Consider the following 19,427-nt stretch of genomic DNA (forward strand, 5'->3'; position numbering starts at 1 on the left):
CCCAGGCAATACGTGTGCCCACTGCACCCTCGTTTTGCAATGGAACGGAAGGTTTGGAACCCAACCAGGTCCCTTCTTTGTTTCCAGAGCCCTCACCAAAGGCTGCCGCTGTGTGGAACTGGATTGCTGGGATGGCCCTAATTCGGAGCCCATAATTTATCACGGCTACACTCTCACCTCCAAGATCCTCTTCAGTGATGTCATTAAGGCCATCAAGAACTATGCTTTCAAAGTAAGGACAAGGCACCCTCTAAGATTTCTCATATTGCACAATCCAAGACTGGTAGTAGGTCTCTGCACTTCCAGCAGAGACCATAAATGATGAAGACTTCACCTTAGCATTTCTCGTGGGTACAGGACGTGCCCTTCTGTTTGGGCATCCATGTTCTGCTTTTTGCAGTGATCCATTCCTGGGAGTTGCTGGACAGGCAGAGCACTTTCAGAGGATGCATTTGAATCTATAACAGCTCATCTGCATTCTGGACCCCACGGCAATTAAAATGCCTGATAATTTCAGCATAACTGGTGGGAAATGCAAGCAAGCCCATGATTTGTGTGGCTTTGATATCTCGGGGTCTATTCCTAGTTCAGAGGAACCCATGTGCGTGTGTTTTGGAGGGACTGATGTGAAGGAACTGCTCCTACTCTGCTTTAAAAGGAAAGAGCAAATCTGGAGTCTTATATGGCAGTGCTGGGCCTGCAGCCTTCAGAACCCCATAGGTCTGTCCAGATTTACTGGGCTTTCTGCTATTTTCTTTTAGTGCAACTGAGAGCTTGGATCAAGTTTCGTTTGGGACTACAAAGCAGTGACAATGACGATGCTTTCAGCACACAAAATGACTAGGGGGGGCCCAAGGAACCAGATCAGGCCTATGTACGAATGGAGGAGGAAGGAAGGATTCATGTCACCTGGGAATGTGAGCAAAATCAAAAATCCAAGCCTCTCTTCTCAGTCTTTCCTCTGAGGTAGGAAGATGCTGTGGTCCACAGTGCAAGTGGAGAATGGAGGCACAGGGATCCTCATCAAAGTGCCCCAGCAAGTCCATGGGAGGCATTCTGACCCAGCCTGATGCCTTGTCCATTGAATCATCATCTCTGGAAGGCATCAGAAGAGATCTGAGGAGCTACTGCACAGTTAAATCTGTCCATTTTAGCAGAATGCACATTTTAGCAGACTACTAGACCCTACCGTTGATGCACTCATTTCCAGAGAAAACAGCACTGAGGTTTATATCAATTGCTATAGACTGGTGAAATTGCAGAGTGCACTGATGATGTATGTTGCTGTCTTGTTCTAGACCTCACCATACCCTGTCATCATCTCCCTGGAGAACCACTGCAGCGTTGAGCAGCAGAAGGTCATGGCTCAGCACATGACGACGATCCTGGAGGACATGCTCTTGGTAGCTCCACTAGATGGAAACAAATCCCAGTTCCCCTCTCCAGAGGTAAGCAAGGCCACTCCAGCACTTTCTGTCTACTAAGGGTGGGACAAGAGAGAGGTCTGTCTTCTTGCTGGATGCCAAAAAGTGGACAATATACCTGAGGACTGGTGGGAACTGCACTTGCTGAGGAACAGAGATTGTCTGTGGGCAGTGGTGGAATAAGAAACAGGAGTATCTACAAGTAGCCTGTGCACATCAAGCACAAAATGCCCGGTTGCTCCTTGTTTGTGGTCTAATGTCTCAGAAGAGACATTGCTGCAAGACTGAGTACATTCCTGGTCCATTTACCAAGACCAAGGAATGTCCTTCATCCCATCAGGAGGTTGCTTTGCTGGCTTGTCCCAGGGGAGCTGAATCCTGATGGTCTGTCTTGTGTCTGCTCTCCACATCCCAAAGCTGAATGTGACCTTCTTCTGAAGCACTATTAGGTTGCTGCACATGCAGGGAAGATTAGCACCACAAGGAGGGACTACAAGTGGTTTTAATCCAGCAAGACTGGACACTGCCTGATTTCATGGTAGGTGAGATGTTTTGCTCTGTGCTGAGGGATGTCGCACACACTTTCCTCCTCCTTTAATGCCTTGGGTGCTCTACTGTGGTGACCCAGCCTGCTGATTAGGACACGATGAGGGTTGGAAGGGCAGCTGTGATTGCTCGCCCCTCAAAACTCAAGGGGAAAACCAGTAGTGCCCAAACTGTATCAAACACAAAGTGTCCTCCCACTGAGAATGGCCTGAGGTGGTGGGGATGGAGATGTCCATGGAGGACACGGGGAGGCAGGAGGTTGCACAGAGATGTCTCTTCAGTTTCCATGAATCAGGGCAGCCGTGAAGCTGGGAGATGAGCTGGGACCCTGCAGGGGGAAGGAGCTATACAGCCCTCAACAGTGGACCGCCACTATGAAATCATCAGCTGACAATTAGAAAAAATAGGAAATTGAATCTTGATATATATTAAAAAAAAAGGAAAAGTTGTTTCCAAAACTGAAGCCAAAACGAAGCATTAATCTGTTTCCACCCTTGGAGTTTGTGCTTTCTTTCTTTTCTCTTAAGCACTTTACAGAAACAGACTTTTGTGTGGATAGCTGCAGTTCCCTTTAAATTGCTTTTCTTTGCTAAAGAAATAATTTGCCAAAGATTGGATGCGAATGCCTAGCCAGAGCTGGAAGGAGTTTGTGGGTGGGATAAATCTGGCGGTCAGCAGGGGAGAAAGGAGAGGAAAACGATCCACCCAAAATATCTTCTATATTTGTTTTCCCTCTCCCTTTTTCTCTTTTCCCTTTCTGACTTTCCCCTTTTGTTTGGGAGTGTCATGCCTCACTTGATACAACGCCTAGAACAGAGGGAAGCTGCTCCGGGTTGGTCCCCAGGCGCCAGTGCAATAAATTAGGATGAATCATAACTTTTAATGCTGCTGCTTCATCAAGACCTTTGCACTGGCACAGATGAGGTGCCTCCATTTAAGAAGTGACTCTCTCAGGGTGAGGATACACGCAGCATGGAGACAGGTCTCTGCAGGTTGTTACTGAGTTGGAAAAATCAGATTCTTCAGTGTCACCTCCTGGATTGCTATTTATCCCCAGTGCAGGGCCAGGAAAGCTGCTGCTGGCTTTTCAAAACACTGCCTTGTGACCAAAGGAATGATATGAAGACAGAAAGGAGAAACACCAGGGAAAGAAATGTGTGATGTAGGTGTAAGGGAATGACCCCAGCTTCCCAAAGATGTTTTTTCCATTCCTGTGCTCTTCTAACCTCCTGTTCTTATTGCCCAGATGGACATGTGGCCCCAGTTGGAACAAAACATCCCGAATCTACCTTAGTGAATGGGTTTGGGCTGATATGGTCCATTGTATCCATTTAGTTTAAAGGGAGAACAAATGCCAATGTGAACTAAGAGAGTGCCAAGGGCTGATTTTTTTTTTGGTGGAAAATCCATTGAAGCTGAAACATTGAGGAAAAAAGAACAAAACCAAAAAACCAAACCAAACAAAAAAAGAAAAAACATCCAACCAAACAAAACAAGGCAGAAACTTCTTGGATTTTCCACTTCCTTGTGAAGCTGGCGTGGGGAAACCCAGGATGACGTTCTGTTTTTTATGTTAGAAAAAGGGTGGGATCTGTCACTGGGAAGAGGGCTGAAAGGCAGTAAATGAAAACAGGCAAAGGATTGCTGCAGATTGTGTTAGCAGGGCAGTCAGTAATTAAAGAAAGACCAATGCAGTTTGTATTCACACTAATGATTCATACCACAGCCCAGGGCAAACATCTGATTTATTAACCTCCATCCAGGAACAGTGTTGGACTACACAGAGCATCTAAATCTCTCCCTCAAGCTGCTGTTTTTAGGTCCCAATAGTAAATTAAAGGTCTATAGGATGAAAGGCCAAAAGCCACACAAAAGCTCCAGGCAGTGCCAGGGTTGTAGGGAAAAGCTGCTCCAATCTCTGCTGCTGGATTGCGGGACCTTCTGCCCCATCCCTGACCTGCCAGGGCTCCTTCTCCATCTCCCTGCATCCCAGACAGAAATGCTGCAAAAACCCAGCGCTGGAACAAGACTAAACCAGCTGTCAACCGTGCATGCAACTCTTTGGTGCATCAAGCATATCTGACACCCCTTCAGCTCTTTGTTACTGGGCTCGCTTGTTCACAATGACAGTAGCTTTGGATTTAAAAGATCTGTCTTGATAGGTGACCCTTAAGACCATGAGCTTCCCAGTAGGGAGCTCCAGTGCAGTGGCCTCTGCCATCTAACACGTCCACTGTCCCACCATCTGTCCCATCAGTCCTGTCTATTGTCGTGTCTGGTCCCCCCATTTGACATAATTTTGAGCCACGTGGCTCAGGAACCACTTCCAAGATAGCGGTGGCAAAGCAGAGTTCAGCACAACTCATCCAACTAGCAGGGTGGCTGACGTGCTCTGCCCTGTGCTCACAGCAAGGCAGTGAACACCTCTAGATTTGTCTCAGCTAAGTCCAGACTAGGTTCAGTCATGGGTTTCTAAGTCAGCAGTGGACCCTGGGAGCCATCTGCCCAGGAGGGTTTCTTTTGCATAGAATCATAGAATTGCTTTTGTTGGAAAAGACCTTTAAGATCATCTAGTCCAAACGTTAGCCTAACACTGCCAAGTCCACCTCTAAACCATGTCCCTAAGAAGCTCATCTATATGTCTTTTAAACACCTCTAGGGATGGTGCCTCAACCACTTCCATCATACACTCAGTTTGAAAGTATCTTCAAAACCCTTGGCCTTTTGTGCCTTTCTCCAAGGTTAGTCCAGCCTGTGTCAGCCTTGTCTGCAGTGCATCTTCTTAGCTGAAGTTCTTGAGCTCAGTTTCCTTCAGTCTCTCAAAAACTCCTTTGATAATGTGTTTTTTCCCCATTTCTGGAGATCCTCTTCATCCTCTGGTGCCACTCATTGTTAAGCCCTGCAACATTTCAGTTTGCAACCAGGCTGAAAGTCACACACAGATGGAGATGTGACATCAGTTAGTGCATCTGGTCTGCACATCTCCTGGTGAATGTGAACATGTTAATCCTCACAGCTTCTCAGAAACCTGGGGAGATGGATATCTTCATCCAGAGAGCAGGATGTAAGGTGGCAGTGCTCAAACCTGCATATCCGTGTAGGTGAGCACTTCACTTTGGGCTCCTTTTGAGAAGTAGTTAATACAAACAAGGCGCTGGAGGTGTGCTCCACCTCGTCATAAGTGTTTGTCCAAATAGACAAGAAAAATCACGCCCTGGGAGTGTTTAGTTCTCTCTGTTGACTCTAAAGGAGGTGTTGGAGGCATGGAAAGTTTGATGAGGTGGATCACTTTACAAATCTTCCACTGAGGAGAAAACTGGAAGTCAGACTTTGTCACAGCTCTCAGGTTCCTAACAGAAGCAAGAAACTTTCAGGTAGGACAAACACCTGTATGCACATCTTCGAAAACTCTCTGCTCTTTACAGCTTTACTCCTGATAAAATCAATAGTACTCTTGGTTGCCACATCCCAATTCACAGACTCCCAAAGGAAGCAAATCCATATGTCAGAACCATTTTATTTGCAGACCTGAGCTTGTTCAGCATGCAGCAGAAAAGGTGAGAGAGCAGGGGAGCTCCATTTGTGGAGATCTAAGGCAATTCTATTTACAGGGCATCTATTCCAGCAGACACTCCACTTTATGTTCTCAGTAGAGTCCAGTGTCCTTGTAGCCTTTCACGTTTTCTTAGGTTGTATTCTTCCTAGGGCTTGTCACAGGCAGCTGGAATATCATTATGGTCTACTTGGAGAATATTTATGGAATATTTCAGCTAATTCTTCTTCCTAAGCAAGGGATCTGCTCAACAGAGCTGAACTGATGGGCTGAGTGTCTTTTGCCTCAGGCTAAAAATGCTTAATATCACATGAAGTGGAACCAAGAGAGATGAAACAAGTGCATGAGTGTGTTTGTGTCTGTGTGTATCGCCCTATTTAAAACCTTGCTAAAGAAGATAAGCACTCAAATTTATGACTTGTCTTCCTAATACCCATATACTAGATGGTTTAGTGCTAGAGTTAGGTTATGGTTGGACTCTAAGATCTTGATGGTCCATTCCAACCAGCATGATTCTATGATTCTATATTAAATGAAGACAATGTTTGCAATTGGCAGCTTCTGCAGGGTGGATTCAGTGCAATGCTACTATAGAATAGCACTTTCTGCAGAAAATGGAGTTGGAAGTGCTCTGGTTTGAGGTGAATCTTGCCCGTCATTGTGGACCAATAAGCTAATGTATCTCCTCTGGAGTTAGGTGGCACATGGACTGCTCTTTCTTGTAAGTGTGGCAGATGTCACCTGCACAAGGGGATGCTAAATGTCTGCAACAGGACTCCAGATGGGAGCCAACCTCTTAGATTTCAAGGCCAAAGGAGACCACTGTAATTGTCCTGTGGAGTGTCCCATATGACACAGTCTGGGCTGACCAGTGCCCCTATGCCTGTGGGGAACATCTTCAGCAAATTCAAGGTTTCCCAGAGTAATCACAGTCTAGATGGGATAAAAGCAGCACTGAAGACCCACTGGTAGCAGTGGTATGGGCTGTGGTGAGGAGAAGAGGTGGAGGCTGCATTGCTTTGCCTTCATTGCTGATGTTCTTCAGCCATCTAGGATGGGGCTGTGCCAGAAATTATACCTCCCACTTGCTGGACAAGCTGTCCTGAACTGGGCAAGCTTAAAAAGGGCTAGTAGCCCTACTGGTAATTAAGAATTAAGCAACCTGCCCCAAATACCTTATCCCTGTTTCTCTACTGTTGAGCTGTGAGCTGAGGTGGTAAGGTTTCTTCTGGGACATTAGAAAGCAGAGGTGGAAAATAATATATAGCAGGATGCTCTTTGCAGCCTGTGAAGGACAAGAGAGAGTTGTCTGCTCCCCTCCCTGTGTCCTCAGTGCAATCCCTCCAGGCTCATCCAGTCAAAGTGTTGACAGAGCTGGATTTCACCTTTTACCAGTGAGTGTTGTGGAAGGACAGGGAAGAGCTGGATATGGATGGAGGGTGGTTAGAGACGTGCGAGTAGCAGACTGAAGTGGGGCTCTGAAGATGAGCTGACGCGTCCCCCAACCATGGATGTGAAGAAGCAGGTCACAGCTCTGCCTGGAAGAGAACTGAGGGGCTGGGAGGATGAGGATGGTCTGGGCAAGGGGAGGGAGACACTATGACACTCCAACTGCTCCTTTGAGTCTTTTATTCCCAGTCACTGGTGCATTCCTCCCAGCAGCCTTTGTGCAGCTTTTGAGTGACAGGGAAAGTGCCCCAGTGTAAACAGATGATTTGTGGTAGCTGAAGAAATATGCTCTTGGCTGCTGCCTCGAGTGCCAGTGTCTGATTTCAGCTCAAAACAAGCTTCATCCACAACTTAGCTGGGTTGTGAGGAGCTGGGTTGGGCTCTGTAAAGTCATGATGCAATTTGCTAGTGCCCACAAAGGGTATTGATTTATATCATATCCTTGATTTTCCACAGTCCTGTAATTTGAGAATGTTGCTTTTGCTGTTGTGGAAAGGACAAATACAGGGTGTCACTGAGAAAGAGGGGGGACATGCTATGCAGGCTGAGGGGTTGTACTGGATAACTCTGAGATCGCATTTTTCTGTAATAATTAGTGCTCTCTAAAGTCAGGAGTACCAAATGCACCCACGTGGCAGCAAATTTCCCACTGACTTCACTGGAAGCTGCAGGATTTAGGGGTGCTCCTGGGCTGAATTAACTGATTCTGAGGCATAACCTGCTCACCTGGAGGTTGCACCCAGGCATTCACGCTTCTCAGAACTGCTCCTTGCTGCCAATATCACTGCTGTCTGGTTTGGGTCCAGAGTCAGCCCTCTCCAGGCTCCAGCCTTCCTCCCACAGTCAGATCTTGAACTAGAGATACATCAGTATTATGGTGGTCTGCGAGCAACCACGTGCTGTTGGTGTGTTCCTTCACCTGAAGGTTTTATGTGGACTTCGAAAGAAGCTGGAGGTTTATTTGGCATATGAAATATCTCCTTGGATTAGCTCTGCAGTCAACTGTGTTAACATTGGCATGTCCTGGGTTGTATCAGAAATAATGTGGCCAGCAGTACCAGAGCAGTGACTGTCTCCTGTACTGGTCACTACTGAGGCTGCACCTCGAATCCTGGGATCAGTTTTGGGCCCCTCACGCCAAGAAAGCCCTTGAGGTGCTGGAGCGAGTTGAGAGAAGGGAACGGAGCTGGGGAAGGGTCTGGAGCACAAGTGTGATGGGAGCGGCTGAGAGACCTGGGGGGTTCAGCTGGAGAACAGGAGCTGAGGGGAGACCTTCTGATCTCTGAACTGCCTGAAAGGAGCTTGGAGCATGGAGGGGGTTGGTCTCTTTTCCTGAGGAACAAGTGACAGGACAAGCAGAAATGACCTGAAGTTGTACCAGGGAAGATTCAGATTGGGTATTAGGAGACATTTCTTCCCAGAAAGGGTTGTCAGGCATTGGAACAGGCTGCCCAGGGCAGTGGTGAAGTCACCATCCCTGGAAGCGTTTAAAAGATGTGTAGCTGAGGTTCTTAGGGACATGGTTTAGTGCCAGTGTTGGGTTAACGGTTGGACTTGATGATCTTAAGGATCTCTTCCAAACAAAATGATTCTATGCAGCTGGTTATTAGTATGGTACCATGATAGCAGCCATGGCAGGAGCTCTTTTCAGAAGAGGAGATGTCCTTGGGAAGAATCTGAGAACTCTTCCTTATGCTGTCAGCACCTTACAGTTTCACCTTCAAGACTCCCTCATATTTAAATCTTACATCTGCTATACATGAGGCACCTGTCCAGAAATTAATGGACCTCTCTCTCCCCATTAAAATGTCCAGTGGAGAAAATGACCGCACTGCCTCAGTCCCTCCATGGATCTCATACCATTTCCCAAGCTGTGTGTGTGTGTTTATAACCATAAATTGCAGAGAATGGGGTAGATTAAATTAAAGGCCCACACAGAAGGGCAGAAACAGTGCTGTGGATAGCTCCCATGAGCCATGACCCCCAGGCTTGGCCTTGGTTGCTGAACCACATTCGGTTTTGAAAAAAAATAGTATATTTGTGTTGCCTCTAGCAGCACAACAGTTTAAATTGTCTAGTTGAGAGGATGGACAGCTCTGTATCAGAGGAAAAGCCATGGGCTATCTGGGGTTTTCAAACTCATGGCTTGTAGCCTCAGAGGCAGATCAAGGCCTCAGTGGAAAAACAGATTTAGTTTTGCCTGTATCTATGGATAACAATTGATGCAACTCCAACAGGCCCTGGCCCTGGTTGCAGCTGGAGAACGGTTATATCCTTGCTCCTTCAGGGCAGGCCAGAATATTTTCTAAACACCATCTATTTTGTTCACTTTTGCTTGTGCAGCAACTGAAAGGGAAGATCCTTGTGAAAGGCAAGAAGCTGAGCAGGCAGGAGGACCCCACCGGAACAAATGGGAACAACAACCTGGAGGCTGAGGATGTCTCTGATGAAGATGAAGCTGCTGAAATCGAAGATGAATCTGTAAAGACTGAGATACAACAGAAGGGGAAGGTAAGTAAAAGAAGCAACTGAGTCCGGAAAAGGGGCAGTCCTGGAGAAGCAGAAAAACTATAAACTAGATCTTTGCCTATTTCAGAAGGCTTCAAAGTTCTGCGCTGGGAAATCCTGTCTTGTTACCCTATCCCATGACTCATGCTGGCAAACCACTTTCTAGGTGGGCTTTGTACCATGCCAAAAAAACCCAAAAGCAATTGAAATATTCTTTCAGTATGTTCCCAGCTAAGACAGTTTCCAGTGTGTTCTCAGCTGGGGATAGGGAAGGGTGAATTGTTGAAATCACTGGAGCTAAGGATCCTGGTCACAGAGATCTTGCAGAGCCAAGTATGAAGGTTGTCGTCTTTCCTTAAAGCAAGGCTGGAGGATCCTTGCAACTGGGACAGGCCATGTGGCATTTGTGGAAGCAGTGGAAGGACACATGCTCAATCTATCTCTGTCTGATTTCCAGACATCTGTTTGTCATGGGAGCATCATTAATTTGTTTCTTATCAGAGGCTGATGCTTTTCTGGTCATGTTTTGGGACACACCTGCAGTCTCACTGGTCATGTTTTTTCACCCAGAGGAGGCAGGGAAGGATTTGCTGATTTGCTCACTCTTTGAGGGTCCTGTTTGTTTCTCTGAGGTGTAGTCAATAATATGTATAATCTTGAAGTCTGTCATTTTCTTTCCTTGCCTCTGATGGGAGCTGGTGGCTTTCACTTCACACTCACACTAATGAACGTGGCTGTGGCGTAGGAGGCACCTATATTATGAGAACTTCCCAGCTCAAGAGAAAAAAGCTCAAGGTCTGTGGAGGCCAAAGGATCATTCCCTTCCCCTTATTTTCCAGTTTGCATGCTTGGCACCAGAACAGTGTGGAAAACTCATTGCTAAGACTCAATTGTAAAGTTTAGCAACTAGAGGAAGCCACTGATGTTGAAATACAAGTGATCATGCAGAAGGCAGCAGAAAGGGTATCCCACCAGCAAAGAGAATCCATCTGGAGAACATCATGCCACAAGGATGCTGGGACACCAAAGATATTGTGTGAAATCCTCTCTTAGCTCACCAACACAGGCGGTTTGGGTTGTTCCTGTGTTTGTAGCCATAGTCACTTATGAGCTGCGATAGTGGAGCTGAAATACTCATTCACGTAATAACATGCAAATAAATGCAGATGGAGAGATGGGGAAGATGAAATGAAATATTCTTGGTAGTAGCACTTGGGAGGTCAGGACTCTGAGCAACCTGATCTAGTTGAAGATGACCCTGCTCATTGCAGGGGAGTTGGGCTAGATGAACTTTGAAGGTCCCTTCCAACCCAAACTGTTCTATAATTCTATGATTCTATTATATGGTTGGATGGGCCTGAGAGGGCAGTGATGCTCTGAGAGGAGGGATTAGCACTCTGCATGCAGGGCAAGGGACATGGCAAGGGCAGCCTGTCCTTTTCCCACCTTCTCTCTGCACAGAGGTGCCAGTGAGTGTTGATAGTTTGCATTTATTTTCATCTGAAGATGGTGGAGAATAGAAGCCTCAGGGGTCCTAGACAAAACATGATTATTACTTTTGAGTATGACTGCAGCAACTCCCCACAAACCTCTTCCTCTCTTGCTTTTAGAGTGACACCTTGAAGCTGGCCAAGGAGCTGTCAGACACAGTTGTCTACTGCAAGAGCGTCCATTTCAATGGCTTTGAGGACTCCAGCCATCCTCGGCCTTTCTACGAGATGTCATCGTTCACAGAGAGCAAAGCTCTGAAACTGGCCCAGGAGGCTGGTATGTATATTGTGCCCTGGCAAAAGGCCACGCTCTGTCCCAGTCCCCCATAAAGGGACAGCTAGTGAGGGCTGAGCATGAGGAAAAGGCATCCTGAAAGACATCGGTTTTGATTCTTTGGCCATGCATGTCACTGAGAAACAATGGGAATAACAATATCATAGAGGCTGGTACCAGGAAGGGCATTTTATATGGGTAGTTCACATTCAGCCAGACTTGCTAGACAGAGGAACAGTGTATACAGCAGCATCAAGAACAGGTAGATCAGCCCCCATCACTGAAAGAGTAATTTTCTTCTTCTTTTTTATTTTTTTGTTCTGTAGGAACCAGTTTTATTCATCACAACATCAGGCACCTGAGCCGGATCTACCCTGCAGGCTGGAGGACAGATTCTTCCAACTACAACCCCATCGACCTGTGGAACGTCGGCTGCCAGATCGGTGGGTGCAACTGGGAGGTTGGAGAGGGTCAGCCTGGCTGTGTCACCCATGACTTGGCTGTGATGGGGCTTCAGTTGGGGTAGATGTGTGATCTCAAGACATTTACAGGCAAAGAGGCTCACTGGTTGGCGAGAGAGATCAGCTCTTCAGGCTATGCACAATGACTTTTCATAGACTATTTTCTGGCCCTCCTCAAAACCATTAGAAGAGCCTTTCCTGGCATCTCTGCACATCTCTGCAGTTTCACTGGGAGCAGAGTTATCGCCATTTAACAGAGGAGGAGAGAGCCAGGAGTTACAGCCACTTACTGAAAAGCGTGCTGACATCTCTGGCGGAGATGGAAATCAAACTCAGACCTCTGGAGCCCTAGAGTAAGGCCATGACCACAACAGCCAAGCCATGACCTGAGCTGTTCCCTGTAGTCAAAGCACCACATCATACCTGCTTCCAGGGTGTTGAGACCCTGATGGTATATTGATAGCCAGAGATTTAATGGAAACAAGTGTCCCAGAGCCTGTTAATTGAATTATGTTGTAGCTCTCATTAAGGAAACTTGGTGCAGTGATAAGTGGGCAAGCTGCTGATGGCATCTTGGCTCTCTTGATGATGCTGGATGTTGGAGATGTCTCAGTTGTTGAAAGGAGGTTTTGCAATGAGGCTGTATAGCTGAGAAACAATCTGAGAAGGATTTGCTGGCTTCCATACAGGAGATAACTCCTTCAGCATAGAAACGAATAGGTTTATCTAAAAGACACCATTGCCCAGTCAGGTGACAGAAATTCAATGCAGGGCACTTTTTGACCCTATGGCAGGCAGGAGGACAACTGAGAGGGCTGTAGTGGCTCCTCCTGTCCCCAACACCTCCAAATGCAAGAAATCCTCAGTGGCAGCAGATGTGAGGGTCACAGTTTATTACTGTTCTTCGAAGCATCAGTGTTTATGTCCAATAAATGCAATTTCATGTGAACATAGTTAGTATAAAAAGACTCCCATTGATGTATCTGAAAGTGACTGAATTTATTTATTTATGTTGCAGTTGCCCTAAATTTCCAGACAGCAGGCACAGAAATGGATGTCTACCAGGGTCGGTTCCAGGACAATGGGTTTTCTGGGTATGTCTTAAAGCCGGAATTCCTCCGGGATGAGCAAACCAAATTCAATCCAAAATCCATCACAGAAGGAACATGGGGGACAAAGAAGAAGCTTCTACTTAAAGTAAGAATAGACGTCGGAAAAATGTCTCAGTAGCATCCACCTTCAGGGGGGAGGCATGTAGGTTGTACCTTCTCCTGGTCCCACCTGGGTAATGTCGTCCTAACTTATTTCCCACCAGCGGGGTCTTTGCTTCAGTCCTGTGTGAGCTCTCCTCCTTCAGAGACTTACATGTTTAACGTTTGGCCATAGGAGAGGTTGATGGCAATATTCACCGTCATTAGAGAAACACAGAGGTAGACATGCAGTCAACAGTCACCACTCTTGTTTCCAAGTATCATCAAATCATTGTGGGGACAGTTAGAAAAGTTTCCTGCCCCCTGCCAGCTGGCTGGGCTTGAGCAATGTTCATTAGGTGCTTTGGCTCATGACTGCTTCCTCTGAAGGATGTCACAACACTGGTTCTGAAGGACCAGCACCAGCTTGTCACAGCAGGTTTTACGCTCCTGGAGATGGAGAAGGATGTTTACCAGGTAGCCTCCCCCACCTCATCATGACGTTATGACCTCTTCCTCTGTTTCCTCCACAGATCATCTCTGGTCAGCAGCTGCCCAAGGTGAACAAAAGCAAAAACTCCATCGTTGATCCTAAGGTAACGATAGAGATCCACGGTGTCCAACAGGATAACAACAAGAAGCAGACCAAAGTCATTGAAAACAATGGTAAGGGGATTTCTTCCATGCTTTGCTCCCCTGGGACAGTAACCCTGTGGCTTCACATAGCAGAGTTTTCCTTGCCCAGACTGCTGCCCTTCAACCAGATGTGCCCAGGTGCCCTCAAGCCTGCACACACTACGCAGATACATGAGATGTTCTTGGCCTACTTCAGTGCAGGGGCTCTGTTTATAGACTGCTGGTGGCATGAACTAGCCCCACAGATAGATGTCCCAATGGACAGTTACTTTCAGGGGTTCTTTTGTGTCTTCTTGGAGAAAGAAATTCCCTGCAAAACATCATCAGCCATAAGAGTTTCTTTGAGGCTGGCTGCCAACTCTTCAGAGCTAGAGCTTTGGAGGTGCTCTTTACCTCCATACAGTTGGACTTGACCAGAGACCCCACCAAGTTCTTCCAAGAGAAGGCTTCTTGTGGGGCTGATTTTATCTCAAAAGTGTCACAAACTCACAGAAGATTGAGGTTGCAAGAGACTTTGGAGGTGTCTGTTCCAGCCCGTGCCCAAAGCAGGACCAACCGCCAAGTTAACTCAAGTTGCTCAGGGTATTACCCAGATAAAATAAATATCTCAATTCCCCAGACTATCTGGGCTCTTTCAAGTGATCCAGTCTTTGGCTGACCTGATGATATCACTATTCTTAACCAGAAATCCCCCTGTTGCAGGTTGTGCCCATTATACATCATGGTTTTGTAGTGCACCTGTAAGAACCTGGCTGTATTTTCTCTGTAAGGAGGTAGTGGAGGATGGCAATAGTGGCCTTTAGCCTTCTCCAGGTTGAATAACTTCACCTCTCAGCCTCTTCTCATGTGTAACGTAGTCTGTGCAAAAATCTCCTGTAGCTCAGAACCTCCTCATGATGGGATGAGAGGAAATGGCCTCAAGTTGCACCAGGGAAGGTTCAAATTGGATATTAGTAAAAATTTCTTCATAGAAAGGGTTGTCAGGCTTTGGAACAGGCTGCCCAGGGCAGTTGTGGAGTCACCATCCCTGGAGGGGTTTAAAAGACACAGATGAGGTTCTTAGGGACATGGCTTAGCTCCAGTGTTGGGTTAATGGTTGGACTTAATGACCTTGAGGGTCTTTCCCAACCAAAATGATTTTATGATTCTATGATCTGCTTGTCCTCTTGGCCAAAGTGGCATGGGTGCTAAATTAGCACACAATGTGACAGGTGAGGGGTGAAAGCCGTAGCCTCCATCTCCAAAGAGGTGGGCTCAAGCCTCACCCAGCACTGACCTCAGAGATCTCACAGACATTTCACCTCCCTGTGCACCATTTCTCATGAAACATGACTGTGACTTTCTGCCATACAGTGAAGGCCTGAATACTGTGGCCTTCAGAGGTATAGAGGGCAAGTTCAGCCCTCTCTCCTGTGGCTGTAATGAGGCAGTAGAAGTCTGAAAAATCAACTGTCATCCTCCTACTGACAAACTCACATGTGTAATAGGTGTGTACACATACACACACACACACACACTCTCTGTTTTTTCCTGTGTGGAGTAAGAGCCAAGTACTAGAAAGCTGGTGCATTTTTTCCTTGCTGCTAATGTTTCCTTTTTCCTCTTTCCTGTTTGAGTAAATCTGGCCTGGCTCCTAAAGCTCACAGCCCTTTCTTTCACGTAGAATGATTTTTATAATGCCTGGAGTGAAAGCTGTGTAGGTTTCAGACCTGCCAAGCCTGTTCCTCAGGGCTGCTCAGCACACCCAGACCTTGACTGGATGGAGGGACACTGGAGGGATGCTGGAGGGAGTGTTTCTCAATAGAAAGTGAATCAAAGCATGAAAACATTGGTGCTAGAAAGGGGCAGCTGCAGGCAGGGGTTTACATTTTGTGGGCTGAGGTTTCAGATACGTGGCCACGCTTCAGCAGCTCATCTGGTTTGATGGTGGTGGGACTGAAACAGGAGCTGTGGGCACAGATTGGGTCCCAGGGGTGCAGCTGTGCAGCTCGAGAGGCTGTGGGAACCTGCTGGCTTCATCAGCTCTGAGCATCTTACTATGGCTCTAGGATGGGTTGAAAATCCCTCCTCAGATACCACTACAGTGAAACCTGCTGTCCTAGGGCTGTTGGGTTTCCCTCAGATTTCATGAATTCTTCTCCCATGGGATGAGCATCACTGTTTTGTTTGGTCTTTTTTATGCAAGGGTGAAGGGCGTCAGGAGCAGATGTGTGTTACCTGAACAGTTCAGTTGATTTAAGCCTATGAAAATCAAAATAAAGTGCACCAACCCAACACAGATATTTCATGATGGCATTATCCACAGGCCTATCTCAGCACCTTCAGGGCCATCTGAGAGATCTCTGCCTCCTGCCGAATCATCCACAAACCCTCCATGACCAGAAGGCTTAAGCTGAACTTCTTCTGCCCTTGGGCAAAGGCTGAGCTGATGGCAGCAGGTTTCAAACAGGATGTTCTTTTCTCCTGTTTGTTTCTGGGGAGTGGTTTATTGAAACTCCAGAGGGCACCTGCCATGACCTGCAGAGAGAGCACTGAGCTTGCTTTGCATCTCTCATCTGATGTGACAGTCACAGTTTTGTTTGCTTTGTAAGTCCGGATCACAAGATCCTTATCCTTAATAGAAGTGGGGTTAGTCTGGCTTTCTCAGACAATGCCCAGGCAGACATAAAACATGTTTTCCATAGACTTGGTGATGTTTTTTGTAAACAGACACTTCTCATTAACCTTTCTTGCAGGCAGGGAAACTGAGGCACAGAGTAGTGACAGATGGGTGTGCCTCGAGCACTCAGTGGGGCTGAAGGCCCCAGAAGGCTGTCATAACACAAAGACACAGCTCTTCTCTCTGCTCCCCCTTGATTTAGGGCTGTAAAAATTTGCAGCAGGTCCAATGGCAACCAAAGAGCCTGTGGAGAAGAACAGTTGACCTCCTTCTTTCTCCTTGTTGTCTTCTGGGAGTGTGGTGCTGAGGTCTGAAGTGAGCAGCCTAAGCTGAAGAGCTTATTAATACCAGGTAGCAAATCACTGTCAGAGCTGGAAACAATGGTTTTGGCACCTCCTGAGGCCTTGGGTCTGGGTTAGATTAGGTTGTCAGTCAGTCAAAGCCTCCATCCATTTGCAAACATCTCGGACCTCTATCCTACCTGCCAGCATTTCTGACCTCCATCCTTGCTTGTGAGCATCTCTCCCTTCCTTGTTGGTGAGCAGCTCTGATCTCCATCCTTGTCTGTGTTGCCCAGGCTTTAACCCGAAATGGGATGAAGAGTTTACATTTGACATAGAGATCCCTGCACTTGCCCTGGTCCGGTTTGTGGTGGAAGACTTTGACATGTCTACCAAGAACGACTTCATTGGGCAGTACACCCTTCCCTTCACTAGTCTGAAGCAAGGTAAGGCCCTGTGACTTGTTCCTCACAACTGCTGCGCCCTCTGGGAAGCTCCAGTGTCCTAGATGAGAGGTCCAGACCCATCACGCTTGAGGTCAGAATAGGTCCAAGATGGGCAAGGTGATAAATGGTTTATTGCCAGCTGCTAACAATGGGAAGGGATGCCCATGTCACCAGTGGCCTTGGGCACAATGCATTACCAGTGCTCAAAGCCATCCTCTCAGACCTACCTGTTCTGTGGGGTACTAGGAGGAAAACGCTCGGAGACAAGGAAATGTTTTTGCAGGGTCTTGGCAAACGTTAGCAAATATTTTTCCACCCGGACTAAAGGCCGCTTTCCATCTGTGTCTCTGCTTCCAGGTTACCGCCACATCCATCTTCTGACCAAGAATGGAGACCCTTACTCCTCCTCCACCCTCTTTGTGTACATCAATATCCAGGACTGTGATTAGCAGCTCAGCTCTTTCAGAGCACAGTGAAGCTCATTACAGACCTTGAAGGAATTCAGCGTGCGAAGTCTGCCAACATCAGGGTCCCGTCAAATCCCCAGTGCCTTCTCTGGAGCAGCACACGGTGCCCCATGGGACCCCTGATGTGAAATAGCCATCAGCCTTCTCCCTTCTGCATGCTGGAAACATCCTAATGCTGCTGTTGAGATTAATCCTTTTGTACCCTTTTGACCAATCCAGCTGTGTTTTTAGTTCACTTCACTTAGTGTGATTTTTTTTAATTCTGCTTTTGGCAAGAGGATAGGGACTCATTTTTAGCAAAGTACAGCTCTTGAGTTGGGTTGGGTCAGACATCTGGACAGAAAACCCAACATCTGCACAAGAAGAAAATCCACCCCCCCACTGAAATCAGTGGCCAGGTGCCAGGTGACTTCTTGCAACTTCAGATGTCAAACATCTTTCACCATATGAAATCTTAAATGGGGACACAATTGTCCTCTTATCTGTTACAGATTAAAAGAGAAAGCTGCACTACAAAGGCCCATGTTATATAACTCGTCTTTCCTTTTGTATTATAATAAGAAATACAAGAACACTACTCTGCCTGTGTGCCTGGCTCTCCGCCAGGTCGCTTTGCATTCAAAGCCTGGCTCTCTCGTCCTGTGAAAGAGAAAAAAGCTGCCGAACGGCAGATTTCCCTCTAACCCAAAGTGAGACCCACTCAAAGGAGCCTCAGAGAACGTCTTTTGCCAATGACGGTGGAAATACACTCAACTGACAGTAGGGCTTTTTTTTTTTTAACGCGGTAAAACTTTCTTTATTTGTGTTTTTATTAAAAAAAAAACAACCACCTGTAATTTTTTAACACAGAGGAAATGGCAGTAGAAACCATTGTAAATGTTAAGCCTGGTCCCAGTTGCACTGTAAAGGTAAAACCCAGTACAGAGTGGTTTGGACAGCAACACAGTATTTATGGCAAAAGGTGGTTTTTCTTCAAGTACAACTACAGAGTTAAGGGAATATTGTTGAAATAAAATAATATATATTTTGAAGTGACAACTATGTTACCATGTTAGACTGTTAAAAGTAAAAAAAAATTGGAGAAGTCCAGTTACTTGTCACTATTTGCCTCTTTGTCTTACTTGAATGAGACACACATGAAGTTGGAGATAAACCTGCTTAATTTCTTATAGATAACATTCTTTCTGGGGTTTTTTGTGCCTGGCAGTGGAGACAATGGGCTGCTACTGAAGAGGTTAATGTCCTTTTAAACAAATTCTATTCCACTCACTCCCTCACTTGTTTTTGAGTCCAAAATTGCCTGGATTTAGTGATCCTTGGGCCATGGCAAAACTGGGTGTTATTTAGCCCTACCTGCAGTTTGTTTTGCTGCAGTAATCATTGCTGGACACATCACTGATTTTTCCTCTTCACTACAATACTGTGATGTTGTAAACTACCACCAGATTAAATGTGAATTACATCCACAACTCAAAGGCTCATATCAGATTAATAACGAATGGTTGCAAGAGTACAATAGTGGCAGAGGCCACTGAGGCAGAACGGGGTGTCCGGCAGTGATATGGGCTCTCACCTCTGGGATGGGGCATGTTGTATCAGGAGACACATTTGGAGGCCAAGGCTGGAGCATCCTTGACTGCAGCTCAGGGACAGCCTGAGCTCAGGATAAAAAAAGGAGCCACAGGAGAAAAAAACCTTGAATGAAGGATACTCAGGGCTGCCTTGTACCACACATGGCACTTGTACCACGTAGCCTGAGCACAGACATGACCAGAGCTGTCCCTGCCCCCTCTTCCGTGGTGGCACCAGCTCTTGGTGAACCTACCTTAGCAGGTGGATTGGACTAGATGATCTCTAGAGGTCCCTTCCACTCCAACCAGCCTGTGATTCTTTTGGGGTGAGTTGGATCAGCCCACTGAGTTGGCTGAGAACAAATTATTTGTGGCTTTGGTGTTGCAGGATTAGATTTCAGTTGGATTATTGATCTAAAACAGCCCTCACCTACATGCTGTGGTCAACACTAGAGAACTCATTGACAGGGAG

The 19,427-nt window shown here is 46.6% G+C and overlaps 1 protein-coding gene across 3 annotated transcripts in view; it reads left to right on the plus strand.

The window, feature by feature from the left end:
- PLCD1 (phospholipase C delta 1) overlaps positions 1-18,484 on the plus strand; it is a 57,663-nt gene extending 39,179 nt beyond the window's left edge. For 2 of the 3 annotated variants that reach the window (XM_082046145.1, XM_082046144.1), the window contains exons 7-15: positions 88-232; positions 1,299-1,448; positions 9,316-9,483; positions 11,091-11,247; positions 11,571-11,687; positions 12,724-12,902; positions 13,429-13,561; positions 16,768-16,917; positions 17,275-18,484. In XM_082046145.1, the coding sequence (XP_081902271.1) occupies positions 88-232; positions 1,299-1,448; positions 9,316-9,483; positions 11,091-11,247; positions 11,571-11,687; positions 12,724-12,902; positions 13,429-13,561; positions 16,768-16,917; positions 17,275-17,366 (1,291 nt within the window). In that variant the 3' untranslated portion in view covers positions 17,367-18,484. Of the gene's footprint in view, positions 1-87; positions 233-1,298; positions 1,449-9,315; positions 9,484-11,090; positions 11,248-11,570; positions 11,688-12,723; positions 12,903-13,428; positions 13,562-16,767; positions 16,918-17,274 lie in introns of those variants that run through there. The other variant, XR_014183390.1, reaches the window with a different exon arrangement.
- Positions 18,485-19,427: the final 943 nt, after the last annotated feature.

This window comes from Streptopelia decaocto (assembly GCF_964273445.1).
Source record: "Streptopelia decaocto genome assembly, chromosome: 2".
Classification (NCBI taxonomy): domain Eukaryota; kingdom Metazoa; phylum Chordata; class Aves; order Columbiformes; family Columbidae; genus Streptopelia; species Streptopelia decaocto.